The sequence below is a fragment of the Crotalus tigris genome, unplaced genomic scaffold (assembly GCF_016545835.1).
Source record: "Crotalus tigris isolate CLP2741 ecotype Arizona unplaced genomic scaffold, ASM1654583v1 scf7180000018831.1652172, whole genome shotgun sequence".
NCBI classification, from domain to species: Eukaryota; Metazoa; Chordata; class Lepidosauria; order Squamata; family Viperidae; genus Crotalus; species Crotalus tigris.
In genome coordinates, this window is record NW_024097221.1 from 1096461 (window position 1) to 1119434 (window position 22974).

General features: G+C 39.2%; 1 protein-coding gene across 1 annotated transcript in view; it reads right to left on the reverse strand.

The window, feature by feature from the left end:
• Positions 1–1008: 1008 nt before the first annotated feature.
• Positions 1009–22974, reverse strand: part of ABTB2 (ankyrin repeat and BTB domain containing 2) — a 154911-nt gene continuing 132945 nt past the window's right edge. The window contains exons 10-17 of the mRNA XM_039356846.1: positions 19806–20032; positions 14986–15164; positions 12544–12649; positions 12332–12434; positions 9205–9295; positions 7527–7595; positions 4827–4940; positions 1009–3529 (exon numbers count right to left, since the gene is read on the reverse strand). Coding sequence (XP_039212780.1) covers positions 3332–3529; positions 4827–4940; positions 7527–7595; positions 9205–9295; positions 12332–12434; positions 12544–12649; positions 14986–15164; positions 19806–20032 — 1087 coding nt within the window. The 3' untranslated portion in view covers positions 1009–3331. The remainder of the gene's footprint in view (positions 3530–4826; positions 4941–7526; positions 7596–9204; positions 9296–12331; positions 12435–12543; positions 12650–14985; positions 15165–19805; positions 20033–22974) is intronic.

The following is a 22974-nucleotide window of genomic DNA, read 5'->3' on the forward strand; positions in this document are numbered from 1 at the left end:
GCTTATGTCCACTTGTTATTGTAATCCACATGTCTGAACTCTCTTTGCATTTTTTAGCTGCAGCAGCTGTTTCCCTGGTACAAACCTTCTTGGCAGTCTTCAGTCCAAGCTACAGGGGTGGGAGAAATGCATTTTTGTGGTCTTGTAACTGCATTAGAAAGGCCTAGAGTGACATGACTGCTTAAGAATTTAGGTTTTGGGGGGCTTTTGGAATCAAAGTAAATAAAATATGAGCCCTTAAGCCCGTAGAGGTTCTACAAGGCTCAATTTCAGTGCAGTACTAAAAAAAATGCCTGAACCTTTACAATTGCACACTTCTAAAGGTATTCTGCACCGGATAAATCTTATCTGACTTGGCATAGAAAGGCTGTTATTCCTGTCAGTGTCTAATAGCGGTTTTCATAAATAACCCCCAATTGCTGCAAGTGCAAAGTTGACCACTGGTGGTTCTCCTAGCTGTGACCACCTCCACTGTCCAAAACAAAAAGAAAATTTTGATTCATGCACCGGTTCAGGCATCCTGCAGAGAAAAATACTATTGAGGACTGAAACCATGAGCTGGGGATAGACCACAACACAATTTCAGAGCACTAGGTTGAAGAATGCCCAGATGAGCAAACTGAAAATTGTCTAGTTTCACAAAAGCATTTTAAAGGCATATTTATGCATGTGTAAGTAGGCCTTTCACTGAGTTTTTGACTCCTGGAAACTGCCTGGACTAGTCTCTGAAATATTCTTGGCAAGGTTTTCTGGAAGTGGCTTGCCATTGCCTATTTCCCAGGACTGAAACAGTGACTGCCCAAGGTCACCCAGCTGGCGTCATACTCAAAACAGGACTAGAGCTCACAGTCTCCTGGTTTCTAGCCTGATTCCTTAACCACTACATTAAGCCAGCTCTCTTTTAGAGGCAGTATTTTTGCCTATATTCTTTGCAATCCAACCAGCACAGAAATTGGGGGGAAAGCCCATTTGGTTTTGTGTTAAATTATTAAGCTTTACACCATCTGCAAAGTTTAACCAAGGGTCATGTTGTTAATAAAATATGGGACATTTACATAAATGACAACATTAATGTACAGTTAATATACCAGACAATATCACAATACAACAGATTTTTGTACAGGTAGCTAAATCAGCTATTTGAAAATTATTTTCCAACGTGGCAAATAATTGGGGTATTTCCTAACTACTTAATGACAAATCTTACACTTTTCCACGATCTGGAGAATGTGAGGAGCTTATGTGGATCCAGATTTGAAAAAATGAATGATTGAAAGGTTTATAGCTTATCATTTTCTAATATATAGGGCTATTCTGCAAGTATGAGTTGAAATGTGTAAGTAATTCGTATAGTTTTCATGTTTTGATTCCTCCCCACCCTTCCCACTTCTTTCTTGACCCATTTATAAACATTTATCCTAGTTAAACCATGTGACTCAGATGCATTATGCAAACGTACCGAACTTTTTAGGCACAAGTTGTTTGTGAAAACTGATAAAGGAGCAAGATACCCAGAAAAAATAATTTCCCCCCAGTTAGTTTACCCAACCACCCTGCTCAGTCACATTAATGGCTTGTCTTATTGTTGAACTGCTCCAATCTTTATATACTTAAACCAAATGTAATAAGTATTTCTAAACATGGTTCCTTCTGTAATGAATGCTTTTCTCTCTGTTAAAAATGAAGATTTTACATTGAGGACATTAAACTCCCAAATAGATAATCATGGGAAAAGCCTCTCTTGCTTCTGAAACGTCTATATATTTGCAAGATTTCCATTACTCTTCCATTATCTTTCCTGGAACACCACAAAAACACCTGCGGCACATGCCTAGCTTCATTTGACTTTACTTCTTTCCCCCTTTATTAACTTGACAATCCATCCTTCAAAAAAATATTTGATTTATGCATGTTTCCTCAAATGGTAATCGTAATCACTTTGTTAATCATTATAAAAACTATATCCTAAATTACTATTTTCTAGTCCATTCAAAAATGGAAGCAAAATGTTGAGTATTAGAAAGAGGGGAAGCCTGTTCCTATATCAGCTATTTCCCATGTCAACCCTTAATTTCAACGCAGACTGAAGTATATATGGAGGGATATGAAAATAATTTGTTCCAGTCATACTGACTCAAACAGTGAGATAACATGTGCAAAAGCCCTTGTTCAAATATTTACAATGATTTAATATTCCAATTTGAACCCAATTAGGCCTCATTCACCTACATCGTGAAATCCAGTTTAGTGAGTCAGCATGCTATCACATGCAGCAAATGGTGCAAGAGTAGCAGAGAGTGTGTGTTTAAAATGTGGTTGTCATTCGAAATAATACAATTCAGACTGCATCTGTAGCCTGTATGGAGCTTGATTATTGCTTGCAACTTCCAGTCCCCAAAATGATATGGATAAATATACAGTCTTTCTATACAGAGATCCCTGTATCTGGAATTGGCTATTCATACTTCTGTGCGTGATGCACATAATTCCCAGATGGACAGTGTTCCAGATCATAAGCACCAGATCAGGCATATATTTGCTATAATATAGCATTGACAAAGCAAGCCCCAACCCTTTATATACAACTATATTGCAGAAATGAGAGAAATTCTATCTGCAACAACCAGTATCATAGATACCACAGTGTGATGGTCTTAGCAATAATAATTTGCACAAAGATGTGGGTAGCTCTAAATATTAGTGATACCAGGTTATGTTTTTTAAATACAAAAATGGACAGCCAGAGCTAGTTAAAAACTAAGGCCAAAATAACGCAGAATCTGTTAGGTAGCATATTATTGTTATCTTCAAAACTAGCTGTTTTAGCTTTAGCCCCTCCTGAACCTGCACATCTCAGTGGACAAAGCAAAAGACAGATCTGTTTGCAGCATGGCACTCTAGTGGAATCAGCTAGCCCAATATAAGACAATTTGAGTAGCCAAAATCGAGAGAAATTAGAATTTCTACATTCATACCCATTTTTAACAGTCCGTTCTCCGGCTAAATGCCAACTATGGTTTGTGCATTCTTCTAAGCGGTCTTTTGGACACTTAGAAGTGAAATTCCCCCTGAGTTCTCCTTTGTGATGTGTACCTAGCAGAATAGCAGCACCCCACCTCAGATTCTGCTCATCCGTTTTCTGGTAAAATCGTGGTGGCGTGTGAGCACTTTGCAGAGTTATGTTCTTGCATTTGGATAAGTCTGCTGAGGTGGTGGACAGGGCACTGTCTCCAGAAGCTGGATGAAGCAGCCACGATGGGGCCAGATCCCATTTTAGTGCAGTTCAATGAGCAGGTGCTTTCTTTAACAGCAAGGCCACAGATCTTAGCAATTACACTCTTGATGTTACATAAATGGAATGAAGTCTGCTGGCCAAAGTGGACTGCAAATCCTGGAGGGGATCCAGACCCTGAACCCTGCTGTTCCTGCCATAGATGAGCTGCCTGAATGATTCCTGCTGCACCAGGGAATTCATATGCTTGAGAAAAAAGCCTTCGCAAAAAGAGGCCAGCTCTGGAGCATTATGGATCTATAAAAGACAAAGGGATGCTGTAATAAAATACATATTAGGCAGCTGTCAAATATCCCCCTTTTTCCCTCCCTTCTTCCCTCCTCCCTCCAAAGACAGTTTCATCCTGATAACAAATGCCTGAGAGTATTTTTATCCCATGGTTAAAAAGATACGGTCTTATTTTGTGTGTCTGTGCTCACTTTCTGTATGACTGTTCCATGGGGATATCTTAAAGTGGTTAAAATGCCCCCACTTTTAAACCCTCTTCTGTCCCCCTGCTGCTTGCTGAGCCAAAGTAAAGGAACTCGTAAAAGGGAATGAGCAACTGGTCAGTGAAACTGCCAGGCTGATTACAGGGAGTCCTTGTTTAGCCGCTATTCACAGGTATAACAGGGATGAAAAAATCACTTTACAACCAATTCTCACAATTTATGACCTTCACAGGGCAAAGGAAAGCTGAAGGAAGTTCACAAATAAGAGTCACGGTTTCACTTAGCACAGTGGTTCTCAACCTTTTTAATGCCGCGACCCCCAACCGGTCGTAAGTCAAGGACTACTCAACCGGTCGTAAGTCGATGCAGCACCTTTTGCAGAATGGGACTTTTGGCGGGCTCAGCAGAGCAGAGACAACCTGGACAATTCCTACTGGCTTTTGAAAGCCAATAGAATTAGACTCTATTCAAGAGAGTCTATTCTATTGGCTTTCAAAAGCCAATAGAATAAAAGGGAGTAGCACAGCTAAGGAAAAGGGGAAAAAAGGGGGGGGACTGCGTTGTTTGGTGACCCCCGTGAAATGGTTGTTCGACCCCAAATGGGGTCCCGACCCACAGGTTGAGAACCACTGACTTAGCAGCTGCTTTGCTTAACAACTGAGTTGCCGGTCCTGATTGTGGTTGTCAAATGAGGACTATCTGTACCTGTTTGGTTTTGTGAGACTGCAATTAATGGGGCACAACCCTGGCAGAATAATGCATAGGTTCCAGGGAATGCAGAGTTTTGGCAATCGAACAAATTTGTGGCATGTAAAATGAGTCTTACAAAGAAAAGGAATTACTGAAGTACAGTAGACCCAAGCGGGAGAGATGGTTCCCAAGCCTGGGTTCTTCGTATTCAACTGCTACCCATGAAATGGTTTATTATTTTGCAATACTTGGCTTCCCCAAGTATAGATAGGGGGACACTTTCCTACTGCAGGCTTTCTGGAAGACCTCTTTTACTGGCTTCCAGCTTCTGACGCATTTAAGCCCATTTTTCCAATTCCTCTCCTAAGATCTGGCATCTTCTACAGGGAAGCTGACAAGAATGTCATCTTTACCTTGGCATATTTATAGATGTGAACACAGCTTTCAATATTGATGGTTTGAGCACACAGTATCTCACAGTGGCGCTGGAGGCCATCCAGCTGGAATAAACTTGCAGCTGAGAGCAACTGGCAGGGATGAAAGAGAAGGCATTATTTTAACATTCCGCTCATTCCATCGACTTGCAGTATCTCTAGGTCACCCCCTAAGCTGAAGTCCTTTGAGTGACATGCAAAAAAAAAAAAAAAAAAAAAAATTCTTAAAATGTAACACACCTTAAAAATGAAATATGTCAGTGTGTAATAAATAAATAAATAAATGAATGAACTTTTAAAACTAAAACTATTTACCGGAAATCAAAGAAAATGCAGAATAGGCCTCACTGTCTTATCGTAATCTTACTTGAGGGGGCCTTTCAAAAGGATGTTAACGTTCATGTAGGACTACACAGAAGGAGAAATCTTGCAGCTCTATAAATTTGGGGGACTATTTCAAAAGCTGTCTTTGCACAATAGCTTTTGTCCTGATTTATCAATTCAATTGGTTAAAGGCATCTGAGTCACAGAGATACATTAGTAATCATGTTGGATTAAGTAATACCTCCAAACTGCATTCTTCCAGAATAATCGGAAGGCTTAATGGAGGAATAATATACCCTAATAATGCCTATCTCCAAGGTCTCTGGATGGGAAGCTTTCTATATAATAACATACGGTTTCCTTCAGTTCCATATCACATCCTGGATATGCCCATGTTTGTGTGAGCACATCTGCAGGCTTACAGCAATGTGGGTGTGGTTTGTCACTGCTGCCTTCTGGGATATTTTTTCCCCCTTTCCGTTGCAGCCCTAAGGTTTTTGCGTGGTCTTTTATGTAAGTGTCTTCCTAGTTTTATTATAATTCATTGTGCTTAATTTTGCAAGATAGACAAAGGCTAGTCAGTGCTGTTAAGTTGTTAAAATATTCAGTCTGAAAGGTTATCGATATTGTTATTTATTTATTTCCTGCATTTATTTTTTTATAAACAATTCAAGCAAACATACACAATACTCCTTCCTCTTCCTATTTTCCCCACAACAACAACCCTGTGAGGTGGGTTGGACTGAAAGAGAGAGTAACTGGTCCAAAGTCACCCAGATAGCTTTATGCCTAAGGCGAGATTAGAACTCACAGTCTCCTGTCCCAAATATGTTTTTTCACAAGGCAACTGGGCTTTCTTATTTTTCTTTGAAGTCTCACAGTCTCATGGTTTCTTAACCATTTATACCAGGGGTAGTCAACCTTGGCTCTTTTTATGACTCGTGGACTTCAACTCCCAGAATTCCTGAGCCAGCTAAGCTGGCTCAGGAATTCTGGGAATTGAAGTCCACGAGTCATAAAAGAGCCAAGGTTGACTACCCCTGATCTATACTAGCCATCTCTTTCTTGGTACTATGTAAACCTTCCTACAAGTGTAAAATGTTCCCATCATAGCTAGTAATCCCCGTAGATATTACAAAGCTACTGCAATGGTGTGAAGGCTGTGTATTGTGTGTATGTAGAAACTCTGCAGTTTAATTAAGCTCTTCAACTTGTAACTATGTTGTTCAACCACAAGTCCCAAGGCCTTACATCTGTATCTACATGCCTGTCTCATCCTTGTTGCTACTTCAATGTGATGAAGACCAACTTCCTTATCTTTTTTTTCCCTCAAGGTTATTTCTACTTGATTATTCCCAATATCTGTCATTACTTTAGCCTTGGTGCTTATCTTTAATCCCCTTTGCTTTGCACTTTTCATTTTATAATCTCAAAGCTGCTAATCTCAAAGCTGCCACAGAAAGCTCTGGTTATTCCTCTTTTTTCTTGACTACTACCGGTTTCTTCTTTTTGACTGTCCCACACATAATTCAGCACTGCAAGCCATCTCCAAACAAATCAACAACTCCATTACTCACAGTGATGAATGGCTTGAGATAACAATTTTGGGAGATTTCAAACTTGAGCAGGTTGGGGAATGTTTAAGTACACTAAGAGCAGTATTCACTCATACATTAATTTTAGAACAATTAACTAGTGGAACAGCCTGCATCCAGAAGCGGTGAATGCTCCAACACTGGAAGTTTTTAAAAAGAGACTGGACAGCCATTTGTCTGAAATGGTATAGGGTTTCCTGCCTGAGCAGGGGGTCGGACTAGATGACCTCCAAGGTCCCTTCTGACTTTATTATTATTATTATGGATCATCGCAGTCAGCCAGATGTTCAGACTGGATTTGGCATTTTGTCTACCTATCGAGTCCTTACCAAGGACCTGGGATAGGCAGATGTGGATGTTTGATGGTATTACAGATATCGTCGCAGGATGGAAGCAGTTCCTAGTAAAGCCGCCTTTTGCAATTGACTAATGGCAAATTTGTCAATGCCAATGTTGTTGTTGTTGCTGTTATTATTATTATATCCTGCTTTTCTGCCAAGAGAATCTCTCTGGACATGCATTGAATCCAAGTTGTTAATTCAATCTACATTTCTGAAAACCAGTCTAGAATATTCTAATCACTTTTCCATCACTTAAAGTAATTTTTTGCTGTTTTGGTTTGCAAACGGATTGGATGAATGGCTTTAACTCTAGAATTCTTTTACTGAATGTGTAGACTAGTGTTCCTGCAATTATCACCAGTTCTGTAATGAAGATACTTTAATCATAGGTCAAAAGACAATGAGAGGCAAATGCTCACCTCTAGGATATCAGTTATGGGAATTTCCATTGCTTCCGTTCCTCCATAATATAAATACTGCATCAGCATCTAAAATCAGAAGAAAGGTAAAGCATTAGTAGTTTCACCTAACAGGAACATACAGAAACCTTCCACTACTGAAATGAAAGCAAATGCAACATGTAGCATTAACCCTCACATAAACTCTTAAAAGATGAAGCCTAATGTTTGATGTTATATATGTTGACAGCAGCAAGATCACTTTATGCACAAAAATAGAAGGACACTTCGATTCCCACAATGGATGTATGGCTGCAAAAGTTCATGGAGTTAGCAGAGATGGCTAAATTGACTGCTTTGATTAAAAAAAAACCCCACAATTACTTTTGTTTCTACTTGGAAACCACTTCTGGACTTTGTGCTTGAGGTGGAAAAAAATGAAACTTTGATTTTGGATTTTACCAGTTAGATAGGTTTGTTGTTATAGAAATGACTAGTTTATACTATTAGGTAAAAGTAAAAAGTTGAGATTTGATGCTATTATGTTATTCTACTGCACTAAAAGGAGTTGGAAGTCAAAGTCTTTTCTTTCTTTCCCTTTTCCCCACACTTTTCCCTTTCCCCTCCCCTATTTTTCTACTATTTTCTTTTTCTTTTTGTATTTTATATTATAAATTAATTTAAAAAAAGATCAACCCTAATGACAGACAGAGCTGACGTGCAAAGACTGGTGTAAAGTTAGCAAATACTGGTCAATACAATTCTAAAGTGCTTCTGTCTACACCAGGGGTGTCAAACTCGCCACGTCACATGATGTGTCGCAACATATCGCGGCTTCTTCCCCATTGCCGGAGCTGGGGTGGGTACGGTTTCGGCATGACGCATCTGGCCCGTGGGCCGGCAGTGACACCCCTGGTCTGCACCTAGTTCATTGCCACATAATTACAGCCATTTAACCCAAATACCAAAAAATAAAAAATTGACTGAGAGTTGAGGATATTGAAAGCAAACCAACTGATTCTTTTGATCGTTCTAAATATTATCTTTTCTGGGTTTCTAGCTTTTACATATTTTCAGTCTGCTCTGTAAAAATGAAAGTAGAGAGCACTGCTGTGTATTGGATTTTACCCATCTACTTTTTTTCCATGTCGAAGTCAGCTTTATTTATTGTCTTTTGACAACATTCCACATCCTAGGTTATTTATCTATTTAAAAATATTCCATATCACGATTGGTTGTGGTTTTTTTTTTAACAAGAAAGCCTCATAAGCTTTTAATTGCGTAAGTGGATTTAATACAAAGCCAGCAAGATTTTTTTGCTCTATTCATATTTAGTTTTGTTTAACAGAGCATGAAAATTATGCCTGGTTACTATACATGGAATATACTTTTGCTAAATAAGATGACTATTCTTCAGTATGTGCTGGCATCTCATAAATACTTATAATGGGGGGAAAAATGAACTTTGGGTGGATTTGGCTTATCTGATGAAAAAAAAAGGCAGGCTTTTCGTTGCTGCTGATTTGGCCCTTATCCCATGGACATAAGCGTAAACCACTATCATTAGTCAGAGTTAATCATTGGTTGCTTATTGTGCAAATGGGCTAAGTATCAGAAGATAAATGTTTTCAAAAGCACAGCTCCACATTTCAGTGTTATACAATGGAAAGGATAAACTGGACTATTCTTTGAAACCCACCTTGAAGATATTATATCTCATGTCACTAATTTCCACAATCTTACTGCCTTGAATGTCTTGTCCGGTTTTATTGGTCATCAGTGTCTTAAATCTGTGAAAACAAGCAGAGGTTTTCATAGGAGGTTTTAAAAGGTTATTTGCTTGGATTACGTTTTAGTTGATACAGTATAAATGCCTTCCCACCACCCCACCCAACTCCATTCTTTGAATTTTCAGGATGATCAGCTTTCCTAGTAGAAGCTTCCTGCAAAAATAAAACAAACAAAACAAATCTAACAGGTACTCTCTGAATGTATTAGGGAATTCTGATTCTAACTATCTTACACGGAAAACGAGTCTTTCTTCAAACATAGGAAAGTAGTTTGCAGGAATCCAGTTCAGATTTAATTTCAAACTAGGTTGAGAAACAGGAACCAGGGATTATGATTATATGATATCTCAGCACTGGATTTGTAGTTAATTACAACAAAACAACATTGTAATCCCCCCCTAAATATATGTGTTATTTACAGTAACACTATTTTGTGTACTATCCCAAGAGTGAAATTCTAAACTCACAACAAATATCAATGTAACTTTGCTTAACTTTTGGATTGTACCAACCTAGAATCCCTAGGTTTTCACATTTTTGTCATTTCACAATGGTGCAACTTATGCTTACAGTTATTGGCAGCAATCCAAACAGGCTAGGTTAGCTGAGGTGGGGTAACTACAAAAAGATTCGCTCTGCTCAAATAGCATCACAGTTACATCAGTCTAAGCTTAGTACAAAAAAAGACACCAAAGTCATTTGTGCTTCTAGTAATAGTGCTGGACCAATCCTACACCATGAATCTGGCATTTAATAAGAGTGTAGCTCTCTTCAAACCAGATTGAAATGGTTTCATGGATCATGAAAAATATTCTAAGAATATCCTTGTTTGATAGGAGTGAAGTCTTAGGTTATTAGTCATCATCCTATATAGTATATCAGGAGTCCTCAATCCCTGGACAGCCGACCAGTACCAATCCATGGCCTATTAGGAACTGGGCCACAAAACTGGAAGTGAGTGGTGGGTGAATGAGCGAAATGGAAACCATCCCCTCCCTCATGGTCCATGGAAAAATTGACTTCCATTAAACCCAACTGCTGCAGTATATCTCATTCGGACATCCTGTCTACATTTTATGAAATAAAAGAGAGAGGCAGGGCTAAGAGCCATCTGCATATTGTTTTGACCAGTCCCCATACTCAAATACTGAAGCTATTTCTTGGTTTATTAGAAATGGGGTACTGTATGAAAGATAGATGAGCAGAATTCCATGGCATAACTGCAACCATCTAACAGTATCAGATAAGCTAATCTTGTACAGTCCAGGTTAATGATATTAACAGAAAGAAATCAATCACATAATACCTTCCACTTCTTTCAGCAAGGTTCATCTCTGCTATTGACCAAAGCACTAACAGAAACTCAGACCTAAACTGCAGATACAATAAAATCTGTTTCAGCTATAGGACCCTGATCAGCAATTACTCTTTTGTGCAGAAATCTGCAGGGATTGGCTTATAATATCACATCTTCTGTGCTGGGTAGGTTTCTTTAGGAGTGATTAAATAAATTCAAATTTCAAAGAGACGGTATCTCTTTTTCTTAGGGAGAAATTTACAAAGCCCAGAACAGAAATGAAGTTCCCCTTTCTATTAGACTTAATAAGCCAAGAGGGACAAGATTAAGTATGTGAGAGGTCACTTAGACTTGGCCAAGATTTTGTTTACATTCTCAAATTTCACTTGGTGGAGTGTTTTCAGTAATAACTGAGTATATGTAGGTGGAGCTGAGCACTTCCATAAAATGAAGAGGATTTAGTGCAGGTTTTAGTCAAAATAAATATAGACAATCTGATCTTTAAAGTATCTCGCAGCCATATCAAAAGAAACTACCGAGCATTCTATCACTGCATGTCTAGAGCCAGAATGCAATGGACAATAACGATATAGTAATGTAAATAGTGGTAACACAGGACTTTTAAAATCAATTAAATATAGTATATTATTATTACCAGTTTTTAAAATACAAACTTTTAAATTGACATATGACAATCACCTGTAGCCTTCCAGGTTTCTGCCTGGAAGCAGTAGCAGAAGTTCCTTTTTCTCCATTCTGGGCTTGTAAACATTGGAAATCTATTCTCCAGCCACACACGAATGGTTTCAGAGTGATGTTGACTCACTCTTACCATTGTCAGTTGCCTGACCTTGGTCTAAACACAGTCCTCTACTGCTTCTGATATTTTGGAATTTGGGATCGGGGTATAATTGTTGTATGCAGTATGGGGTGGCATTCATTGCATTTGTAAAATGATCTTTGGAAGGATTGGGATGGGGTGGTGTACTTATCCTAGCCTTCCTTGATCTTTCAGTGGCGTCTGATACCATAGGTTACACTATCATTTCAGATTGGCTCTGAGGTTTAAAGAAGAAGACATGGTGTTGGGATGGCTTTCTTCCTTGCTCTATAGCTTGTTCCACTCAGTGTTAGTGGGGTCTAGGACAGGGGTAGGCAACCTGGGCTCTTTTATGACTCGTGGACTTCAACTGCCAGAATTCCTGAGTCAGCCATGCTGGCTCAGGAATTCTGGGAGATGAAGTCCACGAGTCATAAAAGAGCCCAGGTTGCCTACCCCTGGTCTAGGACAACTTACTGCAGCTAACTCGTTACAGCCATCTTGCCGTGGGCCACTCAGCACAACCAATTTGCTATGACTATCTTGCCACAGCCAATTTGCTGCGGGGCAACTCAACCCGGGACAATCCATGTGATAAATGTTATCCCCCACTGTTTATATTATGTCCATTTTTGCCAATGGAAATAATGTTGAAGAAACAGTGGCAGATAACATTTTCCAAGATGGCCATGGCAAGTGATCACATTCTGGTGTTAGTGGGGGGAGAGATCTAACTTAAGGATCCTACTTTGCAGGGTTTTTCAGAACTCTACTTTCTTTTGACCCCTATTTAACATCTACAAGCAACTTCTCAATAAGGTTATTTGTTAGTATAGGGTAAGGTATCACCCATACGCCATAACTAAGTGATCCTTTGCATAATTCAGTACCAAGTATCACTCGCTGAGAAGAAACTCACTTATTTGAAGCAGTAACCAAGAGAACTTTATGTGCATAAAACAGTTTTCCTTCCACTTGAAACGTCACATCAGACATATCTTTGTTATTTAGAAAGTGAGGATCTGCATAGAAGAGACAAAAGGGGAAGTTTAATTAGGTTTCACTGTAGAAAAACACAATAAGAAACCAATATCCACTCGATAACTACTGTTTGAAGATTAACTACTTTACCTAGACGGGCTGGCAGTGTCTTTCTGACTTCAGGAATACTGGGGATGGGGCTGCTTCCATAGCAGTGAGTAAAAATAGCTGCAAGATGCTGGCTGATTGAGTCATTCTGTGAATAGACAAGTTAAGGAAACACATTATTCTGCTTTTATTATATAGAGAAGAGCAAAAGATATTTGAATTCATCTCTTTGCCAAGGATGAATGCAATACTCACACAGAAGGAAAAATAACTGTATCTACACTGATACCTATATCTGTATCTAAAATAAATAAAATTCCTTTCTCAACCCTATGAGTGGTATCTGTTTTTACCAAAGGCCCATGAGGTTGAGGGTTCTGCACAGTATCTTTAATGATCCTAGTACTTCCCTCTTCTGACAGAGAGCTCTGATGTTGTTCCTGGGATCTTTTAGAGCAGGGGTATCAAACTGCCAGCCCGTGGGCCAGACATGTCATCCGGAAGCCACACCCACCTCATTGCCGGCAATGGTGAAACCGTCCCAATACGTTGCGCGACATCATGTGACGTCGTGAGTTTGACATGTCTGTTTTAGAGCCACTCTCTCAATTTAGTATTCATACACCAAAGGGCTCCTTCCACCACTGACCACTTTGGCCTTTATTTTCCACATACCTCTACCTGTAAGAGATCTGAGGATCTCTTGTACCTAAGAAATATAAAATTAACTGAGGTAGATTTTCTGAAGTGTTTGCCATTTTTGTCTCATTCTAATCTCTGGAAAGAAATAACTGCTATTACTAGAGGAGGACTGATCAACAAAACTATTTTGTAAAGGTATTGGAGATATATATATATATATATATATATATATATATATATATATATATATATATATACATATATATACACACATACACACACACACACACATATAGTAAATTGCATGTTCAGTTGTATGACAGAAAAGGAGAATTTAAAATATTATTAATGTATGTGTGCAAATTTATGAATGAAAGCCTTTATTAAATATCTACTCATTATAGATACGCCAAACAGAGGCTGTCATAATTTGGTCCTGTGATAACAATGGACTCACTTGAAAAGTCAATTATGCTGGGAGTATTAGTAGAATAACGAGAAGGGGCTGCCCTAGTATCCATTGGCAGAACACTATAAAGCAGTGGCTCCCAACTTTTAGGCACAGGGACTGGTTCCATGGAGAGAGGTGTGCTGCCTGCATCCTGTGGATGGGGCTTCGCTTGTTTGTGCAGCCCTGTTTCTAGCATGCCATGGACTGGTGCGGGTCCACAGACTGGGAGTTGGGGACTCTGCTTTAAAGGATGACACTGGGATGACCATGGTGGACCTGAAGGAGGCGGTGCCAGACAGAGGAGCATGGAGAGCGCTGATCCATAGAGTGGCCGAGGATCGAACATGACTGAGTGGCTGATGACAACAATGACAGATGATTTATGTTTGTATTAGAGTTAGGGCTTCTACTGCAAAAGAGAGCTTTTCCTTCTGGTTCCTGTTAGTGCTGCCAGTAAACAAGCATAGATAAATATAGCCAGGGGTGAGTGAAACATCTAGAACTAATTATGGTTTTCCAAAAGCTTAAACTCTTTTGAGTTAAGTTATAATTTTGGAGCTCATTGTAAGTATCTTGTCAAAATGGTTAAGACAAGAAGAAAACCCATCTTATCCTTGCCTGAAACAGCTTTTTCTCAGCAAGTAGACTGGTGAAGCTAAAAGAGATTGTGCCAAAAACTTAAGTACAAAGCAAAGGTGAGCTTTGAATTTCAAAACCCAACCATTCTTTTAAAACTAGTTCTCTGCTTTCACGTCCATTTTCTAGAAGAACAACTGAGACAAAATGCTAATTTGCTGGACAGGAACATGTGAAGTGTGCAGCTGTCTTTTGTTATATTCTCTAGTAAACGGACTCAGTGACATTGCTGTATACATATTCAGGAAAGCTTAATCCAGTTGGTATGTTTATTCGAACTGGCTTAATTTTCCTGCAGTATGTGATTGTGAACTGTGAGATTGTTCAGCTTTTTGACTTCTTTTTCCACATTTTTGTTTGAACTATTATTTCAGTATCAAAAATAAGCAGCTCTGAAGGTTGATCAAGGAGGATACTTAGTGGATTTCTACCTCTGAGTGCTTGCAACTTCAGAAGAAGGAAGTCAACAAATCCAACTGCAGTGTGGATGCAATGAATGAATGAATGACTAGCAAGTGCAAGTAATCTAACAAGCAATAAGAATAGATGACTTTGACAATCGGTACCTTAACCCTAGTCATCCAGTGCCAGTAGATGTCTTTCTTCATATATTGCATTATTGTCATGTCTTACCCAGGCCAAAGATCATCAAAATCATATAAATGTTTGAGATCTCCAGATTTCTGCATCAAGAATGATGTTAGGAAAGGAGGACAGGGAGCTGAAGTGATGCTTATAGTTTTAGAACAGCTTACTTTGCTGGTTCTGAGGATTTCAAACATTAGCTTCAGTCCATCATTCACTAACTCTTCATTGTATTCTTCTTCTTTAATGGTGACAAATTCCCGTAGAAGGTTCTGTACTAGTGAGTAACGAGACTGATAAAAAGTTGTTCGTAGTGACTCAATCCATACATGCAGCTTCCATGGGATTCCTGGAACCATTCCGAAATAAAGGGGGAATACAATTTTATTAATAAGTGTGGACATTCAACCACTTTTTTTAACAACATGTAGATAAGAGGCAAATATGTACTCTGTATTATATCAAATGGTTAATATTAATGTTCTAATAGCACTAGAAGCTTATTTATAGAGTATGACATGGTGGCACTGGGAGGTATAATATTCCAAATAGATATATAAAAGATGTGATTTATTTTTTAAGGATTACTATAAAAAAAATAACAGAGCTTAACAGAATTAAGAACCTGCTTTTGCTTTATCTTTATGTGCATGGATAACATGCTTAATAATATGGATGCATTGAAAACGGTTCCCAAACTGCTTTCACTGTGAAACTATCTATGCAAATATGATCAGGATTGATTATATGGTTATTTGTATGCTACAAATCTGCTAATGAATAGATATCTCCATTGTTGCACAAAAGTATGCAGTCTATTCTAGTTATGTAGGAAGAATTTGAAGACTTTTCCAGGCATGGTACCAGAGCAACTCCAAGACTATTCCAATCATAGCATAGAATTATCAGGGATTACTCAAGGTTAGATAACACATTACTTTAACCTAGTAGTGAGCTGCTCTATTTCTTCTTTTTTTTTTTTTATCAGTTTGGAGGTCTACTCATGATTTCCTAAGAAAGTAGACAGGTAGGTTTAATCCCACTTTCTGCAATTGTTGTTTAAGTTCTCTGCTGTCCATGCTTCTGAATACCCCAAATCTAGTTGGTAAGATGTAGAGCAGAGGTCCTCAACTTTTTGGGCACCAGGGACCATTTCTGTGGAGAGAGGTTTTTCCACGGACCAGAGGGGGCGTGGTTTTGTGTGCTGCCTGCATCCCATGGATGGGGCTTTGCTTGTTTGTGCGGACCGGTTGCCGGCATGGCACAGCTCGGTACTGGTCCATGGACCGGGGATTGGGAACCCTGATGTAGAGTATCACTGAATGAATGCTGAGAAAAAGAATATTAGTAGTGCTCCTATTTTCTTATGAAAAATCATCAGTAAGTCCCTCAGTTTTCCCCAACCCAAGAGCCTGAATTGCACTGCACTTCATAAAAGCATATCTGGCTCACATTTATGGAAGTTCATCTCCAACATGTCTCAAGGGCTTAAGTGAAGCAAAACCATGCTGGATTAACTGGAGAATTATTCTAACCAGAATATAGCTGGATTCCCTATCCCTAGCCCCAATTCTAACTCTAACTCAAGAGCAGGTACATCAGCAAATAAGGTTACTACAGAACAATATGGATGAAACAGAGAATCAAGGAAAAAAACTCTGCTTCTTTAGTCATGAGATATCAGAACTAAAATGAAGTGTTTCTTTTACTTCCTCAGCTTGTCAGCAAAAATGAAAGGTGAAGAAATAACTCCTACTGTTAAAATGAGAAATTTGCAAGAATGCTCTGTAGTTTTTTTCATACAAGAATAAAGATTAGAATTCAGATGCTGCTGTTTCTTCTTAAACATCATTTCAATTCTGAGGAAAGAATGTAAAGCAGGGCAGAACCTCTACACAAGTTTGAAATAGAAAGAAGAAATTCAATCATATATGGCTTGTTACCAAATGACCCATTTTACGTAGCGGTTTAAATGACAAATCCAATCTTCATCTGTGATTAATTCAATATTCTTAAACTAATGTTTTCAAACTTAATTTAAAAAAAATCTTGCACTGGATTGCATCTCATTTAAAGTACAAAAAACATTTGAGCAGATCATGTGCCCTAATAATGAGACGGCTCTTTCATTTTAATGTTCATTTAATGCATTTTCAAAAATCTGATCTCCCCCTTAAAGAGGGAGATTGAAACTCTCCAGTTTTAATTTTCCAGCCGTTAAAAGAGGATTGAGGCACAAGCTGTTGTTTCTTAATAGTCAATCTTTATTTCAGGACAATGGTATCAGTGCCAAAGCTGAAGTTTATTTATTGCCTAAGCATTATCCTATTACTGTAGTTCAGTTATTTGACCAATAATGTATATTTTGCAGTACCGACTAAAGCTGGTCCTTCAGCTTTTTCCAAACATTCTTCCTGGAATAAATTAGAACTGCAACTAGACTTTTACAACATATGTTTTAATTAAGTATGGCATTTTTGCCTGAATCATATCAGAGACAGATGCAAAATTAGTTGCATCTAAATATAAATACTAAATGCTTTTATTTATTTACTGTATTTTTAGAGCAAACTACAAACATTAAAGGGGGAGAGATACCATATTTTCCGGCGTATAAGACGACTTTCTAAAGCACGGAAATCGGCACAGAAGTCGGGGGTCGTCTTATACGCCGAGTCATCTTATACGCCGGAAATTATGGTAGTTTCTGGCGGATAAGACGACTTTCTAGGCATGGAAATTGGCGCCGAAGTTGGGGGTTGTCTTATATGCCAGGTTGCCTTATACGCCTGAAAATACGGTATCTGTTGATCATATTTTTATTTTTCCTAGCTAAAATAACAGCCATCATCAGAGGACTCTACTTTCTACTTCAGGAAGTAAAAGAATAATGATGTACCTGGAATATTTTACAACAAGCTTTTTAAAACTTTGTTTGAAATGGGGGTTGCTCCTGAGGCTTTAATGTTTGGCCAAGACCCTGGCTGCTGCTTAGAATGAAGAGATGGCCTTGAATTGGATTCTATTAGTGAATTCTAGAGAGCTCCTTGCTTTTCAGAAGAACATCAGGGGGTGAAGTGGCAGAGAAGATACCTAGAGCCCTTCTATCATTTTCCACTGTTGTCACTTCTATGGATAGCTATTTGGGGGTCTTCATTAGAGTGTCACAGTCCTAAGGAAGGAAGGTTGGAGGAATAATGGCAATGTTGCTGGAACAAATATTGTAAGCAGCTATTGGGGAATGTTGCTCAGTTGCATTCTAAGACTTCAGCTGGGTAAATCCTTTGGATTTGACTGAGGTAAGGTCTAGCATGATTATCTAGGAAGAATTTGAGCTGCTAGTTCTGAAGAAGTGGACAAGGCCCTCAGAGCATGTGTATTACACTCATGTCCCTTCTCATTGGTCAAGGTCTCTTAGGAGACAATATATGGTTGGACCCAGTTGATGATAAATGCATCCTTGAGAAAGAGAGTACTTTCTTTGGCTCTTAAGGAGGTGATGGTTCATCTCCTTTTCAAGAAACAACTCTTGGATTCAACAGCATTAGACAATTTTCATCCAGGCTCCAAACTTCCCAATTTAGAGAAGGTTGTTGAGAAATAGTTGGTTTGTAGCTCTAAACTGAAGGAAACAGATTATTTGGAGCCCATTGTTGGTCTTAAAATGATGACATAAAACTGAGATGACACTGATCACACATGTAGATTATCTTAATGAGGAATGACTTTGGGATGGTACATTTATCCTAACAATCCTTGGTATCTGGCAGCTATTGGTACAACTAATCACTGTATACTTTTGGATTGGCTTTAAGGGTAGGAATGGGACATATGATATCACAGTGCTTCTTTCCTCCATGGCTGGTTCTAGTCATTATTAGTGGGGGGAAGAGATCTAGCCTGAGAACTCTGCTTTGTGGTGTTCCTTAGGGCTCTATTCTTTCTCCATTCCTATTTCACGTCTACATGAAACCATTGGATGACTCCATCTGTTGCTATGGTGTCAGGAGGCAGCAGTATTCTGATGCTATCTTCTTATTCTAGGTCAGGGTCCCCAACCTATTGGGCCAGAGGGCCATGGCAATGGCTGGCTGGTGTGTGCATGTATACATGTGCACTCCCCCCCACTTGCGCTAGCGTCAGCAGCCCCATTTGCTCATGCATGCTGGGGCGAATGGGGCTGCTAGCGCCGGGTGGGTGCATGTGGTTCATTTGCACCTGTGCGAATGGGGCCGCTAGCACCGGATGGGTGCTCATGGCCCATTTGTGCATGCTAGTGCCACGCCAGTGCATGTGGTCCCATTTGGAAGCTGCTCTCCTTCCCTCAGGGCTGCAAGCCCTCTGTTCTAGGTGACTCAAAGATGTTGTTCATGGTTCTTCCCCAGTGCCTGGTGGCAAACATACCCAATACACCTTCTCCCTCCTATTTTCCCCACAACAACAACCCTGTGAGGTGAGTTAGGCTGAGAGAGAGTGACTGGCCTAAGGCCACCCAGCTGGCTTTCATGGCCAAGAAGGGACTTTAACTCTTGGTTTTTTGCTTTCAAGCCTGGAACCTTAACCATTAAACTTATTATTTTTAATCTTTTTTCCAAAACTCTTAATAAAAAATACCAAAACAAGCCCTGCCTTGATCACTTCCTGAACTACTACTATAAGTTCTACGTATTTGAGGGTGCCCATCTGGAAGCCATTTTGTTCAGAATGCAATGGTGAAGATAGTTACAGCTATTTTGCAAGATCTTGCCTGCAGAAACCCAGACAATCACTAGATGATAGCAAAAAGATTACAGAAGTCTCCTCTTTGCTACCATCTGGTAGTTGTCAGATTTTTTTTTTTTTTTTTTACAATCTGAACAGGTAGCCCTTTAAAATAAATCCAGCATTAAATATATATATTTAATACAGACACACCACACACACAGATATGCGACTTAAGGAATTCTCCCATGCCTTACAATGATAAGGAGAGTCAAAAACAAAATCTTACCAAGTACTCTCAGTTCCATTGTGATATCAACATAGCCATGCTCTGCACTGTAATACATGGCCTCCTGTAATGCTTTCATTCTGGTTTTGCATAACTTAACTTGGCCCTCATTAGAGCTTCCTTGGCTGGAAGTATCGCTTTCCACACCCTCTGCTAAAATCTCTTCCAGTGAGAGAACATCTCCTTTCGACTGCTGTGGCTGGGTCAACAGCTTACGCAGGACATTTCTGCAAAGTAAAAGCAAAAGGAGAGCTATATAGATCTGGAAACTATGAGATAATTCAGTTTACTCTGGTAATTGGCTTAATAAATGCCACAAAGATCATTTTAAGGATGCCAAGGAATCTTTCTAAACAAGCAAAAGAAATGCAAAGGTGGAATTTAGCAATATTTTCTTTTTTTTAACTATTTTCAACTTTGTTTACTGAAGTATTCACTAGGCCACACACAAATTTACACTATAACCATACCTTGCAATTTAAAACAGTCTTGCTTGTTTTAAATTGACACTAGCAGCTGCACTCTGTGAACTGAGTTTAAAGATACACACTGGGCGTGTGTTTATGTGTGTTTATATTGAGGTTTTTAACAAGAATAACTAACGCAAACTAAAGTAGAATGAGAAAAAAAAGTAAGAGGGAGAGATAAAAAAGCGCAAAGTGTAAAAAAGTAACAGGAAGATAAAGACAAAAAAGTTAAAAAAAAAGAATATATAAAAAAGATATAAAGAAGTGGCTTTGATCTTTACAGTAGGTTTAAGTACAATAATATTTTAACCTTTCTATCTAAACTTATATCATGATTTTCTCTTTTCTATAGCCTATCTCAGACATGTCAAACACAAGGCCCGGGGGCCGGATGCAGCCCGTGAAGTGGTTTCATGTGGCCTGCGAAGCCATCCTGGAAACAGTGAGGGAACAGCCACCGCTGCCTTGGCCCTGGCCCTGGCCCAGGCTGGCAGCCAATGTATAATTTTGTGGGGGCCATCTATGCTGAAATGCATTCAGTCTTAGCTCCACAAGGCCATTTGGAAACAGCGAGGAACCAGCCCCTGCCGCATCAGCCCCACCCCCTGAGTGCATGCTGAGGAGGTGTCATCCTTTGTGAGGAATGAAGAAATGCACCATCGCCTGGAAGTGGCCAGCAAATGGCCCCTGCCGACTTCACATATCCAGCTTGACGGGCTCTGCCCTGGTCCCACCCTTTTCTGCCAGAGACCCTCAGATCTGTCCCACTCCTGTCCAGGCCCCCACAGGCACCCTTGACGCGAATGATTTAGAGCTGGCCACGCCCACCCAGTAGGCCACACCCACTCCAACCATGGCCACCCAGTAGGCTGTACCCACCCTGGCCACACCCACCCGACCCCCTGAGGGCAACCGCAATGCTGATGCGGCCCTCAATGAAATTGAGTTTGACAGCCCTGGCCTATTTTGTCTAAATATCAGAACCATAAAACACAACTTCACTTTTTTCTTTTTGACACAAAAATCCATATTTTCTCAAGGACTGCAAAAGATATAAAAAGTTTTTATTCTAAATCTTCCTTGCAACTACTCTCCTTGTTGCTGTTTTTTTCCCCCTACCCCAAAATCCTAGAGCCTTTGGTAATTTGAGTATTTTCTATTAATGTTTGAAATTTCTGGGCCAATGGTTCTCCATAAAAAAAATAATGTAACAAAAGGTATTAATTTAGAAATATTTAGAAATAAAATTTTTGTTCCTGATGGTAGCAAAAATATGAATAGGTGGTTGGGACTTCCGGTGGATTTTGCGTGCGTGATGGCGGCTACTTTGTAGCCGTCCTCCTGGGTAAGTGTAAGAACCGCTATGAACAGCAGACACCAGCTGTTCAGCGGTTCAAAATCCCCCTCCCGGGCAAAGGGGGGGGGTAGAGAGTGTCTGAATAGTGGTAGAGCCTCTTTCGCACCCCCCAAGTTTTTTTTTTTTGGGGGGGTGAAAGGAGTGCTCCCACGGAGTTCAGACTTGTCTCCGCTTCCCAGCTGTTTTTGTCCTTAGGGACAAAACGAGCCGCCGCAAACACCTCCGTGCTTAAAGAGAACTGGTGAGTTTTTTTTTTTAAATGGACAGAGCTGAGTAGAGGATTTAGTTTTTGCTTTCTTTGACTTATTTGGATTTTAAGTTTTAAGATTTGTTTCTATTTTTATTCTCTCTTTTTATTTTTTTTCTTTGTTGAAAGGGAAAGTAAAATGGCGATCGGCAAACTCCTCGGTGTTTTTTTTTCTGGAAGTTAGAATGCTGACCGGCAGGCTTTTTGGTGTTTTTCTTTCTTTCCTTTCCCTTTCTCTTTTTATTTCCTTATGATTGGAATGGTTGTTTTTGGTATCTCTAAGTATTTTTTTTGGAACGGACTTTTTTTATTTAATTATTATTTTTTTTTTTCTTCTCCCTTTTTTTTTCCTTTGAACTCCCTTTTTTTTTGTAATGACCCTTTTTTGAAGGACTTTTTTTTTGTTTAATTTTTTGTAATTTTTAAGAAGGAGTAAAAATTTTTTTTTAATTCTTTTTCTCTTCCTTTTTTTCCCTTTTTTCTTTTTATTATAATGACCTTCTTTGGAGGGAGTTATGATTTTTGAAGGAATTTTTATAATTTCTTAAGAAGGACTAAAGGTTTTTCTTTAAGATGGCTCCAAAGCGTCCAGGGATTTCTACAGCTTCTAAATCAACAGTTTCACCCTCTTCTGGGGGTCAGCTAATAACTATGAAGGACTTGCAAGACATGATGGGAGATGTTATAATTCAAATTAGGGCAGAAATGAAAAAGATTTTAGAGGAAAACAATAAGATCTTGAGACAAGATTTTGTTTTGGCTTTAGAAGGTGTTGCTTCTGTTCTTGAAAAGGTGAACTCCCATGTGGAAGAGGTAGCTGAAAAAGTGGACATAATGGAGGGGAAAATTGAAAGTATGGAAAAAGAAATGGAAAATGAGATTCTTATGCTTCAATATGGACAAATGGAATATGCCTTAAGAATTAGAGGCCTGGGAGAGTCTTTGCAAGGAGATCTGAAGGAGATGGTTGCAAAGGACTTTGCATTGATTTTGAATAAAGAAAAAGAGGGAATACTTAATGAAATTGAAAAATTATTTAGGGTTAACTCTGTGGTGGCAGCACAGAAGAATCTGCCAAGAGATGTGGTAATTTACTTT